The sequence below is a fragment of the Cyanistes caeruleus genome, chromosome 12 (genome assembly GCF_971803275.1).
Source record: "Cyanistes caeruleus chromosome 12, bCyaCae1.hap1.1, whole genome shotgun sequence".
Classification (NCBI taxonomy): Eukaryota; Metazoa; Chordata; class Aves; order Passeriformes; family Paridae; genus Cyanistes; species Cyanistes caeruleus.
The window spans coordinates 14,935,897-14,961,094 of NC_141712.1; the positions used below are offsets into that span (position 1 = coordinate 14,935,897).

The 25,198-nt window shown below is 50.0% G+C and overlaps 2 protein-coding genes across 25 annotated transcripts in view; both read right to left on the reverse strand.

Moving 5' to 3' along the window:
- Positions 1-10,504, reverse strand: part of CARMIL2 (capping protein regulator and myosin 1 linker 2) — a 23,452-nt gene extending 12,948 nt beyond the window's left edge. For 4 of the 5 annotated variants that reach the window (XM_086847375.1, XM_086847374.1, XM_086847373.1 and 1 more), the window contains exons 1-20: positions 10,177-10,504; positions 8,926-9,017; positions 8,753-8,803; positions 8,430-8,489; positions 7,110-7,231; positions 6,658-6,755; positions 5,990-6,060; positions 5,294-5,367; positions 4,124-4,199; positions 3,959-4,047; positions 3,524-3,618; positions 3,276-3,362; positions 2,974-3,083; positions 2,539-2,616; positions 2,359-2,435; positions 2,158-2,262; positions 1,861-1,930; positions 1,638-1,719; positions 439-535; positions 98-155 (exon numbers count right to left, since the gene is read on the reverse strand). In XM_086847375.1, coding sequence (XP_086703501.1) covers positions 98-155; positions 439-535; positions 1,638-1,719; positions 1,861-1,930; positions 2,158-2,262; positions 2,359-2,435; positions 2,539-2,616; positions 2,974-3,083; positions 3,276-3,362; positions 3,524-3,618; positions 3,959-4,047; positions 4,124-4,199; positions 5,294-5,367; positions 5,990-6,060; positions 6,658-6,755; positions 7,110-7,231; positions 8,430-8,489; positions 8,753-8,803; positions 8,926-9,017; positions 10,177-10,216 — 1,632 coding nt within the window. In that variant the 5' untranslated portion in view covers positions 10,217-10,504. The remainder of the gene's footprint in view (positions 1-97; positions 156-438; positions 536-1,637; positions 1,720-1,860; positions 1,931-2,157; positions 2,263-2,358; positions 2,436-2,538; positions 2,617-2,973; positions 3,084-3,275; positions 3,363-3,523; positions 3,619-3,958; positions 4,048-4,123; positions 4,200-5,293; positions 5,368-5,989; positions 6,061-6,657; positions 6,756-7,109; positions 7,232-8,429; positions 8,490-8,752; positions 8,804-8,925; positions 9,018-10,176) is intronic. The other variant, XM_086847372.1, reaches the window with a different exon arrangement.
- A 3,748-nt stretch (positions 10,505-14,252) lies between these two features.
- The window catches only part of CTCF (CCCTC-binding factor), a 34,865-nt gene continuing 23,919 nt past the window's right edge, over positions 14,253-25,198 (reverse strand). For all 20 annotated transcript variants that reach the window (XM_086847391.1, XM_086847403.1, XM_086847402.1 and 17 more), the window contains 7 exons: positions 24,063-24,183; positions 23,127-23,276; positions 21,634-21,794; positions 21,081-21,263; positions 20,552-20,687; positions 17,819-17,986; positions 14,253-16,819 (listed from right to left, as the gene is read on the reverse strand). In XM_086847391.1, coding sequence (XP_086703517.1) covers positions 16,638-16,819; positions 17,819-17,986; positions 20,552-20,687; positions 21,081-21,263; positions 21,634-21,794; positions 23,127-23,276; positions 24,063-24,183 — 1,101 coding nt within the window. In that variant the 3' untranslated portion in view covers positions 14,253-16,637. The remainder of the gene's footprint in view (positions 16,820-17,818; positions 17,987-20,551; positions 20,688-21,080; positions 21,264-21,633; positions 21,795-23,126; positions 23,277-24,062; positions 24,184-25,198) is intronic.

The window sequence follows — 25,198 nt, forward strand, 5'->3', positions numbered from 1 at the left end:
GTGCAGGAGGGAGCTGGATGGCACCCTGGCACAGTGGTGGCTGAGGGTGACCAGGAGCATGGATGGGATGGTTGTGGTGGCTGAGGACTGGACTTACACAATCCTCCTCCTGGGTGAGCTGGACAATGCGGTGCAGGACATCCAACAGACCTTCCCTGCAGGAGAGATGGTGTGTGTGAGAGGGTTGCCTGTGTGTGCCCTGGGGATGCAGAGGCAGCTGGCAGAGAGCTCTGTCTTCCCTCCCACTCTTGCCTGGGCTATGACCCATCTGTGACACTGCACCAGGTGCTGCTGACCCTCCCTGTCGTGTTGGAGCAGCCAGGATGGGCAGGCAATTCCTACCAGCCCTACCATGGGCTTTCAGTGGGGAGAGAGAGTCAAGGTGGGTGCACAATTCCAGGATGGTTCCAAGCCTGGGTGCTGCTGCTTTGCACTCACTTGGATTTGATGTTGAAGTTTTTCCCCAGGGAGACGTGCCTAATGGATTTGCTTCTGCCAATGGAGAGCACCAGTGTCACCATGTCGGGGTCAAAGCCTGCAGGAGACGGGACACATCCACCAAGATGCTCCAACAAATCCACGGCCAGGACATGTCAAAGTGTCCAGGTGGAGGTGGCACCAAGCTGGTCCCTCACAGGAGACCTGCAGAGCCACCAAGCTGCCACAGTGGGATGCTGGAGATGCCCAGGGAAGTTCCTGGGCGTCTTCCCCCCTTCCTCGCTTACCCAAGGAGACAGAAGACCTGTACAGAGCTGGGGTCCCTGAGAAATGATCTCAGGGAAGGAGCAGCCACTGTGGGCACTCCTGATATTGGGGTGCCAAGGCTGTGCTGAGCCACGGGGGCACTAAGGGAGCTGGAGATGGCACCTGTTTTCTGCCATCCTTCAGGGATGTGCCCCCCATCACCCACCCACCACCCTGGACAGCATGGGGGGAGCTCAGCTTTCAGGCATCTGCCTGCACTCCCATCCTCCTGGCTGCACCATCCCCAGGGAAATCGGGCAGAGACTTGGGCAGGGAACTGCTCACCCAGCAGCTCGACCAGCCAAGGGCATGAGGCACCAACCCACACCTATGGAATGCCCCTCCTGCACAGAGATGCTCTGCTGGGAAAGCCAAAAATAGAAGCATATTTTGGCAAAGGTTGACCAGAGATTTTGGGTGGGAGCATAAGCTTTTGGAGCACTGGTGTCCTGAAGGACTCAGCTTTCCCAGAGCCATTTGGCTACTGAGGAACTGCACAGTCTGCTGTGAGATCTCAGCAAGGCTGTTTGATAGTTTAGGGCCTTTAGGTGAAATTATCAGCTGGCAGAGGTGATGTTTGTGAGGATTAGCATCACTTGCCCATGGCTTCGGAGGCCACAGCAGAGGCAACAAACACCTGCAGAGAGGTGGGAAGAGTTTCTGACCAGGGAAACCCTTTCAGTGCTTCAAACCCTGAACCAGCAACACAAGACCACTTCAGATGCAGTGAACTGAAGAGGACTGTGCCAAGAAATATATGAAATGAGAAAGTTTGGCAAGTCTTGAGGCAGGAGGGCATAAAGGTATCATCCCAATCCCTGTGCTGGGTGACTGGACATGAAGGTCTGGGAGACGGAGGAGATCTTCTCCAAGGCTGGGAAAAAGCAACCTACCATTGTCAGACAAGTCCAGGTGGCTGATGGAGCTGGCATCAGGGATGAGGTCCTGGATGACTTGGGCCCCCGCTGATCTCAGCTTGGAAGAAACAGCAAGACGTCAGTACAAGGGGAGGCAGCGAGCCCTGCAAATGAGATCCTTCTGTCGGGGAGGTCAGACAGGGCACTCAGTGGGACTGCCTGGCCAGAGGGATGGTGCCCATGGCTGCTGGGCCCTCACCTCACAGCTGCTAAGATCCAGGTGCAGGTCACTGATGTGACTGTTGTCTGCCAGCCCTTGCAGCAATGCCCTGGAAAAGTCACCAAAGCTCCCCCATCGGTGCAAGAAATGGGGGCACCAGCACCTGCCATGGGGCACCCCCAACAGTCCAGGCAGTGGGAATGGGATGCTGGAGAAGGCATCCTTCCCAGAGCTCTGCCTCTCACAGCCCCTTCCATCCATCCTCCCCACCAGCCCTGACCAAGGTCTCCCCAGGCTCTGCTCACCCCAAATCCAGTCCCCGCTGCCCAAACGTACCTTACGACATCAGCTGGCAGCTTGGTGCCTGCCAGGGAGACGTGTCTGAGGGAGCAGGCCTGGCTGAAAAACTCCTTGATGTCAGGGGAGATGGTTTTCACCCTCCTGAAAAGGATGGTGGCAACAACATGGCAACAACTGCAACCCAGCACCGGACACCCCCTGGGTACCAGCCCCCGCTCACACCATCCCAGGGCTCACCTGTGGGAGTACACGTTTTTGGAGAGATCCAGGTGGATGAGGCTGGTGTGGGATCCATGGAGCAGGGCTCCAAAGAGCTGCCAGGGTGGGGATGTGAGCCATGTGGAGGAGGAGCCAGGGGAGCTGCAGACCCCCACAGAGCCCAGGGCTCACTGCCAGGACCCCCTGCATGGTACTCACAGCATCCAAAGGACAGTCTGTGCCAGCCAGGCTAAGGTGGGAGAGTGAGTGGCAATGGTGGAGGAGGCTCTGCAGGTTCTGTGGGCAGAGGGGGCTCAGCAGCTTTGCCCCTGAATCCCACCCGCCCCCACCCAGCACCCTGCAGCCCTGGGATCCCAGTTCCAGCCTGTCTCCTCCCTCCCACTGAGCACAGGGGTGAATCCTGCACACAGGAACCCACTCGTGGCATCTCCCACACTCCCACAAGGAGGTGCAGGGGGATGTCCCCAGGGTGTCCCCAGCTGCTCCCGGGCAGGCACGGGGTGTTGCAGCTGTGATGTCCCCATGCCTGGAGTGCTGCAGGGCAAGGCACAGACCAGAGGAGACCAAAGCCATCCAAACCACAGGACAGAGACTGGGTGGTGTCACCCACCCCATCACAGCGTGCATACTCACACTGATGTCATCCCCAGCCAGGGTGCCAGGGTTTCCAGAGAGGTCCAAGTGCCGGAGGGAGAATCCAATGGCTTTGTTATCGGTGAGGGCCTTGCATAACGTGCTCATCCCTGCTCAAAGAGAGTGGGAGAGGATGGCCATAGGCTCCCTGCCCTGGGGAGAGCCATGGAGCAGAGCAAGGGAACTTCCCTCCGGCTGGGGCAGCAGGACATCGCATCCATGAAGGTTCCCTTTCCAGGGTGTCCCTGCAGCCCCTCCAGTCACTCCTTCTGTGGAGTGGGGCAAGGGCATCTGGGCTCTACCTTTGGCTGTGAGCGTTGTCCTGGCCAAGCTGAGGCTCTGCAGACCCTTGGAACTCTTCTCCATGTGCCGGCTGAAGGCAGTGACCCCTGATGAGAGCAGAGAGCTCCAAAAGGCTGTGCCAGCATCTCTGGGTGTCCTCCCCACCCTGAGCTGCAGCCTCCAGGGCAGGAGGCAGCTGCTGGTGGGATCTGGAGTTGATCATCCATTTTGGTGAGTGTAAACTCATCCCAGCCCAGAATTTGAGTACCTCTATCTTCCAGCTGGTTGCCAGAGAGGTTGATGGTGTGCAGAACAGAGTTGGGATGGCTGCTGAGCACCTGGGCCATCCTCTGCACAAAGTCACTGTGGGAAGAAGGGTCACCCATGTGAGCAATGCTTGGACACCTCCAGGAAACACAGACACCAACCCTGTAGTCTTACACAAACATGCCACCAGCTCCTGCCTGTGTGGCAGACCCGGCTCCAGCTGAGCAGCCAGAAGGCAGCAGAGCATCTCCAGGGCTGGATGGTATTCACTGGCCTTCCAGGCTATGGGAGTCTCTGCTCCCCCTGAGCTTCCCAGTGTGGCACCAACCCCTGGCACAAGGGTCTGTGCATGGACCTCCCTGCTGCATGCACTGAGGGAAGAACCACCAGGCTGCCAAGATCCTGCTCATCATTGCCTCACAACACCTTCACTTACGCCTTCAGCCCACTGTTCTCCAGCACCAGCTCCTCCAGTGTCACTGATTTGCTGAGCATGTAGAGCAGCTGCTCTGAAATCTCCTGATTCTGGTAGGGAAGAAGAAAGCCTTTCTGGGAACCTGGCCACCTCTGGTGCACCCAGAGCCACAGCACCAGCACTCACCAGCCTGAAATCCTTGCAGGAGAGCTTGGTGAACCACAGGTTGAAGGACAAGGCAGCAACGCTCAGCGCCACATCCCTGCAGGGTGACAGGGATGAGGGAGTCTAGGCCAGGAAGAGCCAAGTCTAGCCCCAAATGGGTGACCCAAAACACCCAACTGGGGTGTGTCCCAAGACATCCAGCCCCAGGGTGCCCCAAGATACCTGGAGTGCCCCAAGATACCCAGGATGCCAGAACACACCCATCCCATGGTGCCTCAGCACATCCAAACCCAAGGTGCTCCAAGACACCCAACCTCAATGTGCCCCAACACAATGTTCAGCAGAACAGCACTGGGCATTGTGGGTTTAAAGCAATCCACAGGTACAGGTCATCTTCCCCACATTATTGCCTTGGGGAAAATTAAATTAATCAAAATATTTGCATGCTTCCATCTAAACCTTGCAGTTTAAATTATCTTTAACTCTGAGCTCTCATATGAGCAACACCACAGGTTTTGGTTGAGTGGAAACAAGTCTCTTTTTTACTTCCTCATCCAAAGAAATCTCTAAAACTGTCTCCTCTTTGGCCAGCTGAACACAGATCCTCTGTTCCCCAAAACACTCATCCCAGAACTTTGACTCGCTGCAGCCTAGCCTGGCAGTTGCCTCCCCTGAGAGTTGAGCCCTTGCTCCATCGTCCTTGGGATGGAGACGTGGCTGAGCCCCACAGGGAGAGCTCCAGGCACAGCTGGAGCTCACAGCCCCACTGTCAGGTTATAATCAGGTGATAACAAGGCTATAACAGATATCTGGGGGGCTAGCAGGGAGCAGTGCAAGTTTCAGGGCAGCAAGTGGCACTGGCTGCTTTGCATAGGGAAACACCTGACAGTCACGAGCTGCAAGAAGCCACCGTGACATTGGGTTTTCAGCCCCATAAACAGCTCCCCAGGCTGATCTAAGAGCTAAAAATAAACAGAGAGGCTGCCTGGACTCTCAGCTGCTGCCCCATGGGGCTCAGAGCACTTGGTGAGGGGGTGTCAGGCTGCAGATGTGGCATCCCTGGGGTGTGTAAGCAATAAAAGCTTCTAACATGGGCAGAAAAGCATGTTGGGCCCCCGCATAGGGGCAGGGAGAATGAGGATGAGTGCTGGTACATGGGACACTGCAGGCAGCATGGCTGGGGGGTCTCACCTGCTCTCCAGGTGGCTGAAGTCCAGGAGGTTGAATTCCCGGCAGTCCTGGCTGTGGTAGATGTTGTCCACATCCTTCCCAGAAGGATGGACACATGGATCAGGCACAGCCCTGGGTCCTGGGGAGGGCTCAGGTGCCTGGTGCTGCTGGAGGGAGCTGAGCCCTTGGGGAGCCTCTTCTGGGAAGTCTCTTGCCTAACCCCAAAGCCTGAAACCTTCCCTAAAGCTCTGGCTGGCAGGGGACATGTCCTGGCTTGGTGGGACAGATTGGTGAGTCTTGGACAACTTCTGCAGGGAATGGTCAGAAGGCAACACAGCCCAGCTGGTGGGAGTGAGGGTGTAGGGAGAGATGAGCTGGGATCTGTGTCCAGAGGAAGGGGGGACAGTGAGTCCTGCTATGGCTAGGTCCCAGCAGGATTCTCCTCTTACAGGACACACAGCAAGGTCCCAGATTTCCAGGGGCTCTCCTTAGGTCACAGCCTGGGTGAACAGCCTGGTCCAAGGCACACCACTCCCACCTGCACTTTGATTCCAGCCCACCAAGGAGCAGGGGGCACTCGAGCCAGGCAAAGCTGCAGTGCCCAGATCTGGGCTGTCCCAGCCCCAGCAGCTCCATGAGGCACCCACAAGTGTCCTGCTTCCCTGCCCACCAAGTGACACAGCACCACTGCTCCATCCGTGGGATGGACCAGCTTACCCACTGGATCTCCTCGCGGAAGGCAAAGCCGTTGTAATCACACAGAGCAGCGTAGGTCTCTGAAAAGCCCCCTGCAAAGAGAAGGCAGTTTTGGGGGGCAGACCTCCCCACAGGAATACAGAGAGAACTCTGGGGAGAGTGAGAAACAGGAGAGGGATGACAGGGACTCAGAAGCGATGCTGAAGGCTCCCCCTTTCCTCCTCGAAGGGGAGAGAGATCTCCTGTCAGCCCCCAAATGGGGATGTGGGTTGCTTTGCTGATCCATGTGGATTCCAGGCAAGGCACATTGCTATGGTGATAATGGAGGTATCCTGCTCCAGACCAGGCTACAGGAAAAGCTCCTGGCTCTGCAGTGGTGCCATATGAAGTGATGAAAGCATGCATAGCTACACATTCTTGAAGTAGATTCTGAGCAATATTGCCTGCTGACCCCTTCTTCCTGGGAAGCTACATCCCCTCAAACCTGCTCCTGCCCCATGGAACAGGGTGGGCTGGTGGACAGCAGACCCAATAGCAGGGCTTCAGCTGACTAAAGCCAACACAGGTGCCCTGCCAGCAGAGGTGGGGGCTGTCAGCAGAGCTGCTGTTGATGGATGCAGGGCTGGAATGGTCCCCAGGGTGCTCCAACCCTCCTGGTCTTGCCTGAGGGAGGTTATGTCAGGACTCACCACAAGGCCCAGGGTTGCTCTGCAGCATTTCCTCCAGTGAGTCTGTGATCTGCTGGATCCTCTCGTACAGGCTGGGTGGGGAGTTCTTGAGCAGCGTCCTGGGGAGGGAGCAGAGGGGTGGGTGTGTCAGGGTGGGCCAGGAGAAGAGCATCCTCACCACTTTATGATTAGCTACAACCCTCAAGTGTAGGGTGGCCAGAAATACTCAGTCAGGGAACAGGGTCTCACCTTCATCCAGGTGTTTTTCTCCTGCTAAAAACACTGTTGTAGACCCATCCTATATTTGGGGTTTTCTAGCTGCAGGTGTTCATGGGGCTTGGGTTGGAGCTAGAAGATCTTTAAGGTTCTTTCCAACCCAAACCATTCCAGGATTTTATGATGTGGGGCTCTTCTGGGCAAAGGGGTTGCTCTGGTTTTTACACAACCACCCCTCAGGAGCAGAGGACCCTTACCCAAGGGATGAGTCTGGAAAGACCTTCTTAAGTGACATGGTGACATGGATAACAACTTGCTCCAGATCATCCAAGGACATGAACCGGAAGGCATAAGATGCTGCATCTGTTTCTATGACAACCTGCAGGGTCCAAAGGACAAGAGATGCCTGAGCGAGCTGGCAGCACACAGCGTCCCCAAGCCCCCAGACACAACGGTGACAGCCATCAGCTCCTCACTGCCAACCCAGCCAGAGCACCATAAGCACAGGGAATGCTGCAAGCACCAGGAATTTAGGATAAAATACATTACTGTGCCAGAATAAGGCATAAACCTCCTGAAAATTCAACTTAAGCTGTTGCAGAGGCAGCCCAATGCAGTGAGGTGAGATCAGCCTTGTCTCTGCCTGCAGCAGCCGCAGCTGGAGGATGGAGGTTTTCCTCCCTGAATTTATTTAATCGAGGTTTAGGGCTTTTTTAGCTTATGGTTCCTACCAAAAAAAAAAAAAAAAATCCCATGGCAACATGCTCCCTGATTTAATTACACGCTGATTGAGGCGTGGGAGCAGGATGACAATTATCTGCTGGCATCGCGCGAGGACGGCGGAAGCGCCGGTGCCCGGGGCTGTGGAGGCTGGAAAGCGTGGGACTGCCTGCACATTAACAATCCCTGGGCTTTCCATATCCCAGTCAGATGTCTCACCCCCCTCCACCCCGAGGTTTCAGCTCCCTGCACCCCTCTGTCTCTGCCCAGCTCCTTCAGTTCTCTCCCGGAGCTCAGCCAGGCTGCCTGCTGAGCAGCAGAAGCCCCATGTGCAGGCTGAGGCCATGGTTGCTGGTGATACTTTAACAAGAAAAAGCCAGACAGGACATTAGAAAGGACCAGACACGAGGGTAACCAGGACCACAGCCCTATTTCAGCCAATACATCCAAGCCTTGGTATCCAGCTCCTTTCTTCCATGGTTCCCACTGCCACATCTGCTGTGCCTGCTCCTCTCTAAGAGGATTAACGGGGTTTAAAACACCCTCCTGCTAAATTTGTCTTCACCTTGGTAAGCCTGCAGCCGTTTGTCACCTTGTCCCTGCTGAGCAGGAGGTGCCATGGCTGGGCACTGTCCGTGGATTCCGGAGGGAAAGAAGTTCAGGTATCCCCCAGCACCCCTGGGTGTCTCCCTGCACCTCCAGCTCCAGGGAAATACCCCTGATGAGGAGCAGCACTCAGTGGGGGACCAGAACACCCCCAGATCCAGGGCTCTGGACCAGGGTTTGCCATGGGGGACTGGGCAGAAGCAGGGGGTAATGCCCAGGTTGGGTTTGTCCCCATTGCTGGTGCCACTCACCACACTGGGCTCTTGGACCGTCATCTCCCTCACCTCCAGGAAGCTGAAGCTGCTGTGGACCTGTGTGTGAGAGGAGCAGGATCAACCCCAGTGCTGATGGAAAAAGGAAACCCAAGGGTTCCCTCCCTCCCAACTCCCACACTTTTCCATGCCTCAAGCAGTGCTTGGCCTTGGCTCCACCCTTCACCAGCCCCCAAACATGACTCCCTCCCCTTTCCCCCATCTCTCTCCTCATCCTGCTCTTGAGGACTTCCCTCCCCCCAGTGCCCCAAGCACCCCAGGAGCCCCAGGGCTGTACCATGGCACAGGGTCCCCATACTCACCCTCACTGGCAGCATCACAGGCAGCACATAGGCTCGCCAGGGTGTCAGGACCTAGGAAAGGTGTGACAAGAGACCATGGTGACATGCAAGCCACCCCTGTCCCTCACTGCAGCCATTAAACACCTTCCTGGGAAAAGCAGGAAAGCAGGAACCGGGCTAGACTCTGCACATACCAAGATAAAGTCCTCATACTTGGATTTCACCTGCAGCTGGATGCTCAGCACCAGGAGCACCTTCTTTGTCCCCAGGAAGGTGGTGATGCCCTCTGAAAAGACCAATGTCCACATGAAATTAGGTGGCTGAAGTCACCTTGGTCCTCTCCCATGCGCCCTGCTGCTCCTGGGGATACTGTCCTCACCTGAGTCATCTTCTCTGCCTCCACATCTGACAATCAGACCCTGGCTGCTCTCAGACAAGCCTCACACCTGTGGCTCTCCTTCGCTGCTAGGGTGATGCACCCACCTCCCCATCTTCTGCCACAGCCTAAGCACAGGGCTTTGGGGCTGCTGGTTCACACTGCCCGTGCTGCCTCACCCACTGAGAGCTGGCACTGGGTGATAAGAGAGCCCTGATTTCTCTTCCTTCCTTTCCATATTTACCACTAGGGAGCAGCTGGTCACCCAAGTCCTTCCTCCCCACAGAGCAGGCAGGGTGGTCACATGTGCCAAACTCCCCAAGTTCAGTGGGCCAGTGTGAACATCACTCCTGCCCTCAGCACCACCTCTGTGCCTTCCTGATTCATGCTCCTCGCTGGGAGAAACAGGACCAAAACCACAGCTGTCCATCACTGTTCAGAGCAAACCAGGCTTTCACAATGACATCGACCCCACTGGGTCCAGTGGCTTGAGCCACGTGTCCCCAGGGACCCGCCCTGGTAGAGCTGGGACCTGAGGCTGTGGGGACACGGTGACCCAGCTCCTTCTCACCTCACTGCAAGCCTCGGTGGGGCTGAGGAGGCTGAGGGACCCTGAGATGTCCGTGGCCTTTTGCTTTTTCAGTCAGCCAAGAGAAGGCTGTGAGCAGTGGTACTTCACACACCCCCACACCGAGCTGCAGCCTGTGCCTGCCTGGGGAGCTGCCAGGGACCCCCAGCTGGCCAGAGGAACCCAAGCCCATGGGACTGAGCAGCACCAAGCTGCACCCACAAATCTGGCAGCTTGAGCCATGCAGAATCCCATCCTGGGAGAGCCAGGTTATCTGGGGATGCTCTTGGTCCAAGGTCCATCCTCAGGCAAATGAGTTTTACGGACAAGAGGAACCCCTAGACACCGCATGGGCCCCCCTGAACCTCAGCTGTTGCAGCTGAGGGACCCAAAAGTGACTCTGCCGACCCCAGCGAGGCAAATTTGGGCCAAGCAGGCCCCGTCCGGGCGGATTCCATGTGGCAGCGATGCCCCGGCAGCGCGGCGGCGGGCGATGCTTACCTTGCAGCTCAGTGGGGATCCCTCCAGGGGATGCAGCCATGGTTGGGACCACGGGGTCACCTGCCCGGGGATGCGGGTGTCAGGGCAGCATCCCTGGGCGCCGTGGGAAGGGCACCCTGCCGGGAGGAAGCGCTGAGGTTCCCAACCGGCAGCGCCGCCGCCTCGGTGCCTCCTCCCCCTCCCGGTGCCTCTTCCTGCCCCGTCAGGCCAGATTTACCGCCTGAGCAAGAGAAGCGAAATGAAAGCGACGGTGCCCACGGCCCACCGGCCCCGCCGGGAGGAGAGGGCGGCACTACCCAGCACCCTTCTGCTCCCGTGTGGCTTCCCCTGGCTGAGCAGGACACCCCTCCCGGCACGGAGCATCTCCCCATAGTCCCAGCCTTCCAGGGCTGAGGATCCGTGACCTCTCCTTATCTTCTGAGGTGTTTCATGGGGACACATTTCAGCCTGAAGATGTCTGGTGAGTGGGGTAAGGGTAAGTCTACCCTTCCCAGCACTGGACAATCAGCCCAGCTCCATCACCCATCTTGCACTGGGAATCTGCAAGGGGAGCTAATGGAGGTGGGTGCTAGTGCCCGCTGCAGGCTGCTCTCTGGAGGATGGATGCCCATGATGCTGAAGGAAGGGCACAACAGAAATGCCCCAGGTCTCCTGCCAAAGTGACAAAACTGCTGTCCCAAAGCAGGGGCGAGAGGCAGAAGCCAAGCAACTTCCTTGGAGCACATCAACCACTCCACTCATCCAGGAAGGTTTTGGACCAGGAAGCACTACTGTGTCCCATGACATGCTGCAGAGCTTCCCTGGACTCAGGATTTCCCCCTGTTGGCTCGGCTTGGCCCCATTAGGGACTCAGGAGAGGTGCTGAGGGAGAGGCAAAGCTGCTCTCAGCCAGCAGCCCGGGTATCCATCGGGATGGAGGGTGACAGCAGCTGCCTTCTTCCCCTAAATTACCCCTTTCTGACAAACTTCCAAGCCCCAGGCTCCAATCTACCAACCAGGAGCTCACCAAGCTTTCCCAGAGGTCAAATGACTCAGGAGAAGGTGGGAAGGGATGGGTGACTGCCCTCCCACCACATGCACTTGGGGCCACAGTGTTTCTGAAACCACCTCGTGTGTGAAGGCAAAGGCAGGAATTATCTCCCTGTAGGGACAGTGTCTTCACAGAGCCCAACCACAGCACAGAGCTCTTTTCAAGGAGGTGACTGGGGAGAACACGGCTCAGGGCAAAGACCAACCTCTGCCGAGACACCTCCTTGAGCCTCCTGAGCTACGTCAGCAGATGGATGAGCACCAGGAGGATGAAGGGAACAGAGTGTTCACTGCTCCAGTGGAGTCAGCAGCCACCAGCAGCAGTCCTGGCTGGATCCATGTTTTTTCCAGGATGAAAAGAGGCCAGGCTATTGGTATCTGAACTTTTCAAAAGGGCACCATCTCCCATCTTTGTCATGCAAGGATATATATTCAGGACACAGAGGGAGCAGCTGTCCCTTTCATGCATCAGAATGGCTTCTATGGAAGACTAGAAGCACACAAAGCTCCAGGCAAGCTGGCATCCCCAAAATACTGCTTGGCACATGCTGGAACATTCTGAGCACCAGTGCAGCAGGACCTGTACTCCAGGAGTGGGCCAGAGATCCATGTGCACAAGTGTTCCCTGCCTCTGTGCAGGCCCAGGCACATCAGGGTATCTGGAGCAACACACCTCTGTGTCCAGCACAGATCAGCAGCCCAAGCAGCAGGGATAGCAGCCAGGCCAAGTCATTGGCAGACACAGTGATACTCCTTGGATCCATCCCAGCCCTGGCTTTCCACTCAGAGCCCAAGACCCAGCTTTTCCAGCACTGATAATAGCTTTTGGGTTGAGCAGAATTGTTCTGTCCACGTTCAGGCTTTGGATGCTGCCCTGGATGTGTGTCCTCAGCATTAGGCTGGGATATTGCTCTGCATCTCTCCAGAACTGCTCCTCCAAGGGCAAACCAGAAGCCTGCAAGAGGCACAAGCAGAGATTCCTGCCCAAGGCACAAGCCTGAGCTCAAATCAAATAAATCCCAGCCTGCATAACAGGACCATTGACTGAGCAAGCACAGAGAAACCAGGTCAACTGAGCAGATCACAAGGTAACATGCCAGGCTGAGAAAAGGAGGATGGACACAGGGTGACAGCTTCCATCCTCACAAAACCTCTACTGGGGTCTGTGAAGAGAGTTCTAAAATCAGATCACAATAAAAAAGTTGCTCAGAAATCGCTCCTCAGATCTGGGTTAAGGGCTAGGGCTATGCTTAGGGTTAGAGCTGAGAGCCAGAGAGCCAAGAGCACCAGGAACACTGGAGTTGGAAAAGGCCTGCCAAGGCAATCATGGCAAAGCCCCAACATTGCTGCTCCTACTCCTTTCTGATCTGGATTCCCCCATTGGAACAGGCATCTCAGCCCCAGCAGCAAGCTTCCCTGTGCCTCAGGCTAAGGCTTCAGAGAGCTGTGGAGCCTAGAGCTCCAGGAACACTGGCACTAGAAGAGGCAATTGCAAGGGCATCACAGCAGGGTGATGGTACCTGCCAGAGCCTGGATGTCGCACGTCCCCCAGCCTCTTGGACTGCCAGCACCTGTGTCCGGTGGGAGGGGCTGGCTGGGCTTGGCTAATGGTGAGGTTCCCCCCTGCCCTGCCCCAGAGCCACCCATCCCCTGGCTGAGCTGTCAGCCACAGACTCTTGGGGTGGTGGTGCTCACCTGGGCCCCGACAGTGCCACCTCAGGGGTGCGCAGATGAAAGTCACAGGGCTTAAAGGACAGAGCATGAGGTCAGCACATGGTCACAGCCCACAACCCTTCATCAAGTGCGGTTTCCTCAGATGAACACGCCAGAGGCCACTCAGCACCAACCACACCTGTGGTCTTTGGACAAACAGAACCTCTCAGGCTCTTCCTTTCAGCCTCCCAATAAGCTGTTCACACACAGCCACCTCCCTCAGCTCTTCTGAATTCCAGGAGAGCTGGAGCACCTGGTTTGGTGTCACCCAGGCCTGGGTACAACAGCACAAGCTGCTGCACATGGAACACTCACACAGAACAAGAGAGGTCTCTGCTGGAGCAAGTGTGACACCTCCTTGGGCCACCACCACCTAAAACAAAGCCACTGCACCATCCTTCACACCCCACTTGTCAGCACTGGGTTGAGCCACAGGGTTTAAGAGATGATGGTGGTTCATCCCAGGGACACCTTTGGTTTTCCCACACACCACAAAGCCTCCCTAGCTCCAGGCTTATGTAAAGCCACCTCAGCATTACCTCAGACCGAAACATCTTTGGCTTCTGAGTACACAAGCTCCTTGTCCAGCTGGGAAAGCACTTGAGGATTTACCCATTTCTCAGCCAGACCTGACTTCTCATAGAAGCAGCCCTTACACAACCTCTCCCACCTGCTGCAACAAACCTCCAGCCTGCTCAGGACTCCAAGCTTCCACCTCCAGACAGGCTTTCCCTGACAAGTCTATCTCTCAAGATCAGGGATAACGAGTCACCACACACCTAGTGAAAACCAGAACTAGCAACTCTTGTGCTTGGTAACAGTTTCCTAAGCAGTGTCATCTGCAGTGACTCCTGTACCAGCAGTAGGGGGTTCTATCCTGAACCTGCAGTCACTGCCCACAGCTGGCACCATAAACTGCTGTCAGAGGTAACTAAAAAACACACACAGAAACCCCACCCAAGTACCAATCCCGTTTCTCAGAAAGAAATGGAAACTATATTCCTGTTAACTAAACCATCAGCTATAACCATTTAAAATCACAGTCAAAACAAACACAAGTAACAACTACTCCCATGTTACTCCAAGCTCAAGCTGTGAACGCCAACATTTGCATTTTACATCCTCCCTCCTCTACACACAGGGTAGCACACCGTGATTTAAGGTCATGGATGGGTACCTTGCACTTGGCTTGGGGCAGAGGGAACACCTGCAGCGAGAAAGGAGCTGGTCCCTGTTGACAGCATCCTTCTGGGCAGAGCAGCTTTTCCATCTGGAGGGAGCTGCCAGGTCGCACCGTTGATGTACACAAAGAAAGCAGCCAGTGAGCACACGTGTTAATCCGTTATTATTTATTAGCTGTACAGCAGTATATTCTCCTTCCCAGCTTTCAAACCCCATTACATATTTTATAACAGTATTTTTTTCCCATGTTGGCTTCCTAAAATAATGAAAAATATCACACAGTACAGCTAAGTACAAAAATGCATCAACCTAGAGTCTGATAGCTAAACTGATAGCTCTCTTAAAAGCGATACATAGAAGAAAAATTTGTTTGAAATCAGCAAGACTGAGGCTCTATAAAAAGCTTACATATTTTAACATGTGACATTTTCATATACAGGCATCATTTGTATTTCACATTATTCCTTTTTTTGTCTTTATCAGAGATTCAAAAATTGTAGAATTACTGACCTATTAATAAAATTTCCTGGCCCAGGTTGAGGGCTGCAGTGACTCACTTATAAATCACCACTTTTGTTTTAACATAGGATTCATAAACACAAAATACAACTACAAGATAGAGCAAAGAAAATGTATTCATGAAATTATAACTCAAAAAGGTTAATTATATGTTTCAAATTGGTTGGATGGTCACATCCAGAGGGCAGTGGTCAATGGCTCAGACTCTGGATGGACAGCAGATGCCCCTCAGGGGTCCATACTGGGACCAGTGTTATTTAGTATCACCGTTAATGGCATGGATGAAGGGGTCGAGTGCACCCTCAGGTGCAGGTTTGGTAACACCAAACTTAGGGTGCAGTGACACACCTGAAGGACAGGGCCATCCAGAGAGACCTGGACAAGCTCAAGAAGTGGCCCATGGGAATCTCATGAGGCTTAACAAGACCCACTGCAAGGTGGGACACCTGGGCTGGGACAACATTTGGGATCAATCCAGGTTGGGAATGAACAGATCCAGTGCAGCCCTGGGGAGAAGGACTTGGGGGAGCTGGTGGGGGAGACTGGACATGCCCCAGCCATGTGTGCTGGGCTGTGTTTGTACAAAGCCCTGTGGGCAGCAGGAAGGGGGAAATTCTGCCCCTCTGCTCCACTCAGGTGAGACCCCACCTGCAGTGCTGATTCCAGCTCTGGGACAAGGACACTGAACTGTCAGAGCGAGCCCAGAGGAGGCCCTGATTCAAACATGATTTGAAGGATGGAGCACCATTCCTATGAGGAAAGACAGCTGGAGATACTCAGCCTGGAGAAGAGAAGGTTTTGGGATGACCTAATTAATGGCCTTACAGAACCTGCAGGGAGCATACAAGAATGCTGGAAAGGGACTTTTGGCAAGGGAATGGAGAGACAGGACGAAAGGAAATGGCTTTAAACTGACAGAGGGCAGGGTTAGATGGGCTGTTAGGAAGAAATTCTACCTTGTCAGGGTGGTGAGGCTCTGGCACAGGCTGTCCAGAGAAACTGTTGCTGCCCCATCCCTGGAAGTGTTCAAGGCCAGGTTGGACAGAGCTCAGAGGAAGCTGGTCTAGTGAAAGGTGCCCCTGCCCATGGCAGGGGGTAGAACTAGATGGTCTGTAAATACCTTCTAACCCAAGCCAGTCTAAGATTCTATAAAATACATTTTTTTTGTGCTTCAAAACCAGATTTCACATGTGGGTTTCTCTTCTTCTGCAAGCAATAGTCTGGGTACATCTTTTCTCTATCTTATCAACAGCTTTTCCAACATTTACACTCTATCAATTCTCTTGTCACTTAGTTTGAAAGGAATTAGAATATTGGGGTTTCTTTAAACTGCATTTTTGCATACCTCTTAATTAATGGAAAAAGATTAAAATGTAAAAAAAAAAAGTTATTTACAAGCTTGACCATTACAGAAATGCTTTGCAGGAAGCAAAGCATATTAAGGACAGAAACCAGTTGGAGCATGCCAAAACTACCATGTGCAGCCGACTTGGAGAACCGGAGCTACTCAGTGGGAGAAAGCAAAAACAAAAAAACAAAAAACCAACCAAAAAAACATTTCAAAAGTCTAGAACCCTCCCAAGTCTGCATTTACAGTTAAAAACACTACTGAGAGAAGAGGCTCAAGGACTCTGGGAACTGGAAGGGCAAGTATGGTTTTCCACATACTCTAGTCAAGGCTTCCACTTTTGTATATTAAAACTTGGTGCATGTAAACACGGCCCTTGGACCAGCTTTACAATGCAGTTCAGAGCAAAACTAAACCAAGCATCTCAGAGGAAACCCTCAAGGACTCCAAAATATTTCCTAATGTTCCATGATCCTGTAATGCTAACATAAAACAGCAAGTTCTAGTTAAATCACATTCTAACATCGTTTTATTTCCCAGTATGTTTGGTAAAATGGTCTAAAATGATGCATTTCCCAAAGCCAAGAAAAAAGATAAAAGGAAAAAAATAGATTTGAGCCGCTTAAACACAGCCCAGGCCAGTTCAGTCAGCCAACGTGGTCTTCCTCCATCACCGGTCCATCATGCTGAGAATCATCTCAGGGGTGAGGTCTCCATTGGGAGCTTCCACTACAGCAGGCTGAGCTTCCTCCTCTTCCTCTGCTGCTTCTGCATCAGGTTCTTTCTTCACTTCTACTATAATATTCTCAATTTCACCAGTGTTCTGGTCTTCAACCTGAATGATTGCTGCAGCTGGAGGGGCAAAACAAAGGAGGAGGTGGGGAGAAACAGATTATTTTACTGTTTCCAGAGCCAGCCTGCATGCCTCAAGCAGCTCTTTGGTAGATCCTTAAGGCTATTCCACAGCAAGGGAAGGTCAGGCCTACAGCAATCACTGCCACATCAGTGGGGAGCAATTCAATCCACCTCACTCACCCAAGCATCAGGCATCTATTTTCTCGCCCTTTTATGAAGATGGACTCCCAGTACAACAGTTCCAGTGTGCATTTTCATACTAAAACATTTTTCAAATGATGGATTTTGTAGAATAATGAATGAAACCAAACCCCTATCAATATATGGGCTTAAGACAAAACTTAAACTTCAGTAGAATTTAGTGATGACAAATTCAGCATTAAATGCTTCCACAAAGTAATTCCAGAGAGAAAACAGAGCAGACAGTCAAGCCACTGAGGAAGCCACCACCACTTTAAAGGAACTAATTTCCTGTCCTACTTTGAGCCTGAAATTTATTTACTTCCACTTTGCACAGTTACAATGTCTATTCTTAAGGACATCCCTGGGGAGTTGAAACAACACCTGCACCTTGCTCAGCGATAACATCTTGAAGAAAGTTCATTTGTGGCAACACCTGCAAAAACTAGCCTGGTAAGAACACTATGATGTTTTTACTGACAGCTGTTTTCCCATGGACTGTATGTCAGCAGAGACACCATAACTGCTACAAAAAGAAGAGCAGTTTGCACAACTGTGAAATGAAACAATACTAAACAAAAAGTAAGACAAAAAGTCCTTTTTGTCTTAGCATGGCCTGAAGAGACCATGTTCCCTCATGACCAGAAAACCCTTACAACAAATTTCAAGGTAAGTTCTTAGCAATGTAGAGGCAACAACAGTTACCTACTTTTAAAATAATCTTATTTGAAGGGATCACATCTACAAGAACAGCCAAATCCAAGGAAAAAGGTGCTCAAGCAAGCAGGGTAAGGTAAGCTCCAATTAGTGACTTACGCTGGGATTGTTTTGGTTGCGCGGCAGCTTTGCCCGGTGGTCTTCCTCTTCTTTTCTTACTGGGAGGTGGTGCAGGAGCCTCTTGCTCAACTTCTGGTTCAGCCTCAATTTCTACTGCTGTCTCCTCCTCATCTTCATTATCATCCAAATCTGGTTCAGCATTCTCCTCTGTAAGAAAGGATGTCAGATAAATTGTCAATTTAAACAATAATGAAATACATCCATCTACAGAGAAGCACCATCAAATCCCATCCAGAAGGGATGGATTTGAAGAAGTCAACTCTGCTGAGAAAGAAGGCCTTTTTTCAGAAACTGTTGCCACAGATTGTTAATCTGTTGCCTTCAGCAGGAACAAGCTGTCCTTCAGAAAGCAAGGGGAATTTAATTATGTTAGATTATGTGGTAAAAGCTACTCTGAACACGCACAAAGAGGCTCAGAGACAACTGCACAAGAAAGATCAAATAACAGTGGCTGGGCTACTACTAAAACCATCAGGGGGGTCCAACAGCCCATCCAAGTCTCACCTGCACAACAGAGGAGCACAGCATTGCTCAATGGAACGTGGGAACCCAAATTCACCATTTCTGAGGAACAAATTTCTTGTCCAGGACATTCCCAGGATGAGCCACTAGGTGTGAAACCCATCCCAGTGAGTCACAGGAAGCAGCTCTTGAGATCACCTCTGATACTACGGGGTGTTGGGGAATTCCTGGCTGGGATTCAGGAGGAAGGCCATTTTGGATCACACGGGATTATTTACAGGATGTTTAGGGGAGGGGACGAGATAATTTCAAGAAGTGTAGGGATAATAGAGGGGCAAGAGAATAGAAGAGGTATATCTCATGCAAATTGCTGTAACAGTTATTCCAGGATCTCTGTGAAACATGAGAACCTCAACAGGAATCCAAGAGCCAGTCTCCTACCCCTCAAGCTCTACACTTTATTCTTCAGAACACTCCTTAAAGTTAATAGGTGAGGATCATCCACACGTTCAGAATGCTCTGGGCAAAACCAGAGCAAACAAAAAGCAGTGGGAGATGTCAAAGAAGGTAATATTGTTTGGACAGCAAAATGACTGCCCTTAAATTTTTAAGGCTGTTCACTAAAGGAGTAGCTTCACTCAAGCATACACAAGCCACAAGGATACTTTTTATCCAACTAAAGGGAAAAACCCCAACTCACACAGAGGCATGTAGATCCTGCATGATTTAAAGTCACCCAAGGGACATTCCTCACAAGGAATTTATTTACTGGATTTCTCAGGTCCCACGTTTTTAGAGGTTCTTTACACTCTCATCTCAACTCAGTATCAATTAACATTCTGTCTAATACTGGGGCAGCCAGGAGACAAAACTATCAATCACTATTTGGCTCTCCCCCCTACCATTAACACAGATTTCATCCTAGCTTTGCTTGTAATTTTTAGGTATTCAGTAGTTGCCAAACCTCATGAAACTGCAGATTTCCAAATAAACACAACAGTGAATAATGCAATTCCTCAAGTAGGTGATCAGCACATCTTTCTTACAGCTACTCAGCTCCCACTGGTCAATTCTTCCAATCTATCAATGACTCCTATGGTCATCCCACACCTGCTGCTTCCACTGAGGCTGAAGGGATTCCCTCAGCACAGAGCCTGGGCATCATTCACTGCACATCATCAGCTCATTAACAAGCTTGACGTTTGACCAGCTTCCCCTACAAAAAACTGGTTTAAACCCAGAACAGACCAACTAAATAAAATATAAGTTTTCCGAACAGGCTGAGCTTCCAGGAAGATTTCAAATCAGATACTAACAATGCAGTACTCCAGAATGCCATTTTGAATTATCTTCCATCAGTTATTTTACCCAGCCACCGTTACCTTTTCATGTTTTAAACACACAATTAGTTACATGTACTTAATTCACGTAATACATGTTTCTAAATATCAATACAAATATGCCTTTAAGTATAAATTTCTATAGTTTTTGAATCAAGGTTTGCAAATCATTTGATCATACTCGTCCTAAAACTTGTTTGCCATGTGAGATTTTCAGATACTAGTTGTCTAGTCAGAAGTATCCCTGTTCTCCCAACCTACACCTCTTGATTAATTACATAAAGCACTCCAGATAAAAGGCTCATTAGCAACACTCCTTTTGCAAAATCATCTTTGAACTGGTAGGTCTTGAGACTCTACTTGGCTCTTCCTGCCACAGACATGATTAAGTTTTTCCTCTACCACAAGGCAGGACTAGGACTGAGTTTTTCATTCTATATAGTATTAATCTCCACCATTCCCCTGGATGTTGCCAGCCTTCCTCCACAGAAGTGGCCAAACTATTCAGTGGTGGAGTTGTCTGGACATGACACCCAGTAATGGTGTAGAAGGATCAAGTAACATTTCATAGCAATGCTCTGCAGAACCACACAGCCTCTTGCAACTCAGAAAAAAAATTACCAAAGAGTTTCCTACACAGGTGGGATAGGAATGGCACAGCTGACACAAGGGGTGTCAGACAGTGTTTTTTAAACAACTGTCTTGGAACAGGCCTAGGACAGCAGGATCTATATTATCACAGGCAGTACATCCCTCTGTACTTGGCCATGTATCACCATATTCTGTGTTTGCCAACCAGACAAGACTCTTTAAAGTGCCAGAAGAAACCTGCAGAATTGGCAAACCAGCAGCTAACACACACAGTGAATCACAGACCTGTAATTCTCAGTAGGTACTGAGCTGTTCTTACCACTATCAGAAGAATCTTCTTTCTTAGAACGCATCTTTCTCTTTCGGCCACGTTTGCCTTTCTTTGTCTCTCCTCCATTCTCTCCTTCTCCACCATCTAGGCCAGAGCAGTTATCAGCATGTCTGGCCATTGTGTTCTACTCAGTGAAGGATTAAAAACACAAGGAAAGTTAAAATATGCACTGAATTCAAGATCAGACATTCTGTCTTTATTTTCAAACACATTTCTGGTAAGTATGACTTTTGCATTTTTATTAAAGAGAGGTTCTTTAGGGAGAATGTACATTCATTAACTGTATTCATAAAGTTGCATTTCCACCTTGTTTATGATTCAACACTAATGTGTGTTGGTACCAATTCTGAATTCTCTCTCCTCTCTTCTCCTCTCAGAGAGAAGGGCTCTATTAAAAAGATTTGTATTTTACCCTGTACCTCACCCATCTTTCCTTCTGTGTAAACATTTCCCTCCCCTTGGCTAAAAAAGCCTCATTCCACCCCAGCCCTCCCCAATTCAAAGCCTATTCCCTTACCCTGCGAGTGAATGTTTTGCCACACTTGGAGCAGACAAAGGCAGCAGGGACAAAGTTGGGATCGTGGTATCTCTTGAAGTGCATGTCGAGGAGCTGCTTCTGGCGGAAGGTTTTATCACAATGGCTACAGGCATAAGGCTTTTCTCCAGTATGGGTCCGTTTGTGCATGACCATGTGCCGCTCCTGGCATGGACAGGAAAAATGGAAACTCACATAAATGGATGCAGAAAAGTGAATTTTTAGCTAAAACAAGGCCAAAATTTTATGGTTTCTATCAGGAAAACAATGATTCCACAGCAATGCAAGAACATCATGATTGATGGCATATTCAATCCTAGCTACTTCTATCCTATATGGACTCTCATCCCTTGGTCAATGGGTACATTAAGGCTGTGAATTAGAAGGTTCTTCCCTACAGGAAAAGACCACTTGTACTCTCCTTTACACCCTTCAAAAGATTTAGACAGCTAATTTGATAACAGCTAAGACTTCCATCCCATACTTTCAGCTCCTGTCCTAACACTCCTAAGTGGTGGCAGTGCCCCCAGCTCACCTGTCTGCAGGCATAATCACACTGGTCACACTTGAAGCGCTTCTCATTCTTGTGGGACTTTTGATGCTGGATGAGGGCATACCTCTCATGGAACACAGCATCACAGTAGCGACACTTCTTGCCCTGCTCAATGTAGGAATGCTGTTTCCGCAAGTGGACACCTACAGGAAAAAGAATCAAAAGCTTTTACTACCGTGGCTTTCTAAGCATGAATGATCCCACAGTCCTTCAGTGATCCTCCCTCCCAAGCTCAGCTGAAATAGTGCAATAGTTAACTTAGGATTCAACTAAAAACCTGAAGGACTCGCAAGTAAAACCAACTAGAACAGTTTCTAGACAGAAAGAGCTTGCAGAAAAACTCCATTAAGATTTTTCCACAGGATCCCAGATATGGTTATTAGTTGCAATCTGTGCTGATTCAGGATACTTGAATTTGATGACACATGATTATCAAACTAAAGAGTCTTGTGGACTGCTATGTTTAAGACTAGCTTGAATTGCCTGGATGCAGTCAGAAGCCAGGTAATTCAGTGGGGGGAAACAGGATTTTCTGCAGGATTAGAAGTCAGAGTGACAGGACTAGAAGGCAACAGGGATACCAGCAGATAATCCCCAAGAGAGGTTTTAGTCACTTCTTTAAAATCCTCCAACTAAGAGCATACCACAGCTGCACGAGGTAGCTTAGGGTAGATTAAAGCATTATTAGAAGAAAAATTCTTCATAGCTAACATCAGTTTTCCTCTGTTGTAAATCAGCTTGTTTGCTCCTGACATCAACTGACTGCCTTCCTCTCAAACTGCCTCTTACTGTAGCACTTATTTTTACTGGAAGGGAGCCTGCCTTCCCATTACTTGGGTGATAATTCTGTTTAAAGACAGAAAGTTCTGCCAAATCGTGGCTCCTTCCTCCCCTCAGCTGCTCTGGGCACGATATTGTTTGTCACCTTCTAGAAACATAAGAGCTTGCCTGCTCTAATCATACTGGGTATTGCTCACTAGATCAGGAATGTCCTACTGTAAGGACTCAGGGTTTTTTTGAGCATACAGCTCCAAATCCTGAGAAGTTAAATACTGGTCTAATTCAAACCTTTTAACTTGATGAAAATATCTCTGCATGAAACTTAAAGGCCTCCAATATGCAGGAGGTTAAGCCAAATGATCTTGCTTTTCAGATCCTAATCCTTATGTTGTTGAAATCTCAGTCCAAGTTCAATAAACGCCTTGCATCTATGGGCAAACAGTAACCTACCTTGTATGCTTGTGAGGAAAAAAAAAAATCAAATAATGAGAAAAAATTGAAAACTGTTCTAACTAGCAGCAGCTATGGTAAGCTAAAGGTGTGTGTTACCAGCCCCAGATGTGAAGCTGTTTTTCATGTTGTGCAGTTACCAGACTGGGTACTGGGTTAAGAGACAGCAGTTGGGATATGAGAACTCTAATCCCAGAAAGTTTGGTACCATCTTCAGCAAATGGCCATGTTTGGGAGACACATACCCAGGTCACTCTTTCTCGCTATAACAGTATCACAGTGAGGACAGTGGAATTTGGCCACATTCTCCGTGTGCTTCTGCAAAATGTGCATCTTCATGGTACCGCTCTGAGTGAAGCGAGCATGGCAGATGTAACATTCATATGGCTTCTCTCCTTCAGGAGCAAAAGGAAAAAATAGAACAAGCACTTCTATTAAAAAGAAATCTCACCAAGAAGCTCCAAACAACATCCCAAAAACTTGCAACGCACATCAGAAATTATAATTCTACAAAGCACTCAGTAACATCTTTCTCTGCAAGTTATAGCTCCAGTACACATCTTTCTACAAAGAAACTGAAGTTCAACCCTTAAGCAAGTTAAATTACTCTTACTCTGAGAAATGCACACAAGACCTACATGCAGGCTGCCAGAAGAGAGCAAGTGACATCAGATTCTTTTGGGGTGGAGGTTCTGAATGTTCATGTATACATAAAAGGGCATCTTTCCCCCCTTCAATTTTAGCAATATGATTAATTTGGCACTGCAGTAACATTCTGTGCTAAAATCATCCCTATTTATATTGAAGAAAAAATTAGCATCTTTATGAACTAACATGCATAAGATGCTTTTAAAGATGCACTGAAGCAAGAAACTGCAAATGGCTCTACTCTTCAACTAGAACACTACAAACAGAAGAAGTTTCTTCTGTTCATACTAGAGGTGCCTGCATTTTATCACCTCACAGTCAAAATAGAAATCAGAATCCTCCAAGCTCATTTCTCAGTGCAGTAATTTAATCAGGTTATAAATTTACAAGTGCTTACAACGCCTGGTGCATTTTCTTCAGCTACACACTTTATAAAGGTTTTATATTAAACCACACAATAGTATTTGTTTGCTGTGTGTCAGCAGACACTATAGCCTCAGCTCTCTGACACTAAGAGAATCCAGCATCAGTACCGGAGTGGGTCCTCATGTGCCTCTTCAGTTTGTAGGTGTCTCTGCTGGCATAGCTGCACAGGCTGCACTGGAACGGGCGCTCTCCGGTGTGCGAACGGATGTGGCGTTTCAATTTGCTAACCTGGAAGCCAAGAGCAAGACTGAAGTTAGCACAGATGAGCAGGCCAGATTGTCAAAACTACAAGAAACCAGTCAAGAGTTTAAGGCAGTTTATATTTACTCAGGAACAAAACCAAACAAGCCCATTTCAGTGCCATTTTCCCATTGCACACAGCCACTTGCTCCTGCCCACTCCACCTCCCAGCTTCACTCCCAGTCTTGCCTGATGATTGTTCCCACACTCACTGAGGCCTGATTTAGACTCTCTGCTCACCTTACTGTTATTGAGCATCTCAGCCTCTGCAGACACTCTAAATTTTAAAATATCCTGGAGAAACACAGGGAAGTGGTGTGGGGAAGCAGTGTGGGGAAGCTTAATTCTTTTCTTCTGCTTTTATTTAGAAGGTACAAATCCAGCTCAAAGCAAGAACACCAACGGTATGGCATTTTCAACTCCAGCCTGATCATGCTGCTTAATCACCAACTTATGCCTACAAAAAGCAGCATGACCTCATAAGGACCAACTTGGTTATTCTTTCCTAATTTATACTATGAAAACCTCTGCAACATAACTTATTCAGCACTCAAACCACAGGACCTGAAGTGACAGCACTGCAGGCACAGCGTGGGCAGGAAAAAAACCCCTGAAGCCCCTACTCAAGCTCTCCCACTGTAGCCTTCTACTGCAGACATCCTGTTTTTTTAAAATTATGTTGCTCATCATCTGGCTCGAATTTCCTTTCACAATATAAAAGCTGTCCTATAAAATATCTAACAATACTGCATGGTGGGAAAGCATTCAAGAATGTCTAATCTGCTCAGGCAAATTAAGCTATCATCTAACATTAGCAAAGCTGCTTTTCACCAATACTGAGACAAAGGCTCATTAGTTTTAGCTACAGACACCTTCATGGTATAAACAGATGATGTGCAGAATGCATGTTTCTAAAATGGGAGGGCATTGTGGACTGAAAGGACATCCCACTGCAGCAGGAAATGTCTGTCTCCTTCAACATGGAGCACACTTTACAATTCCT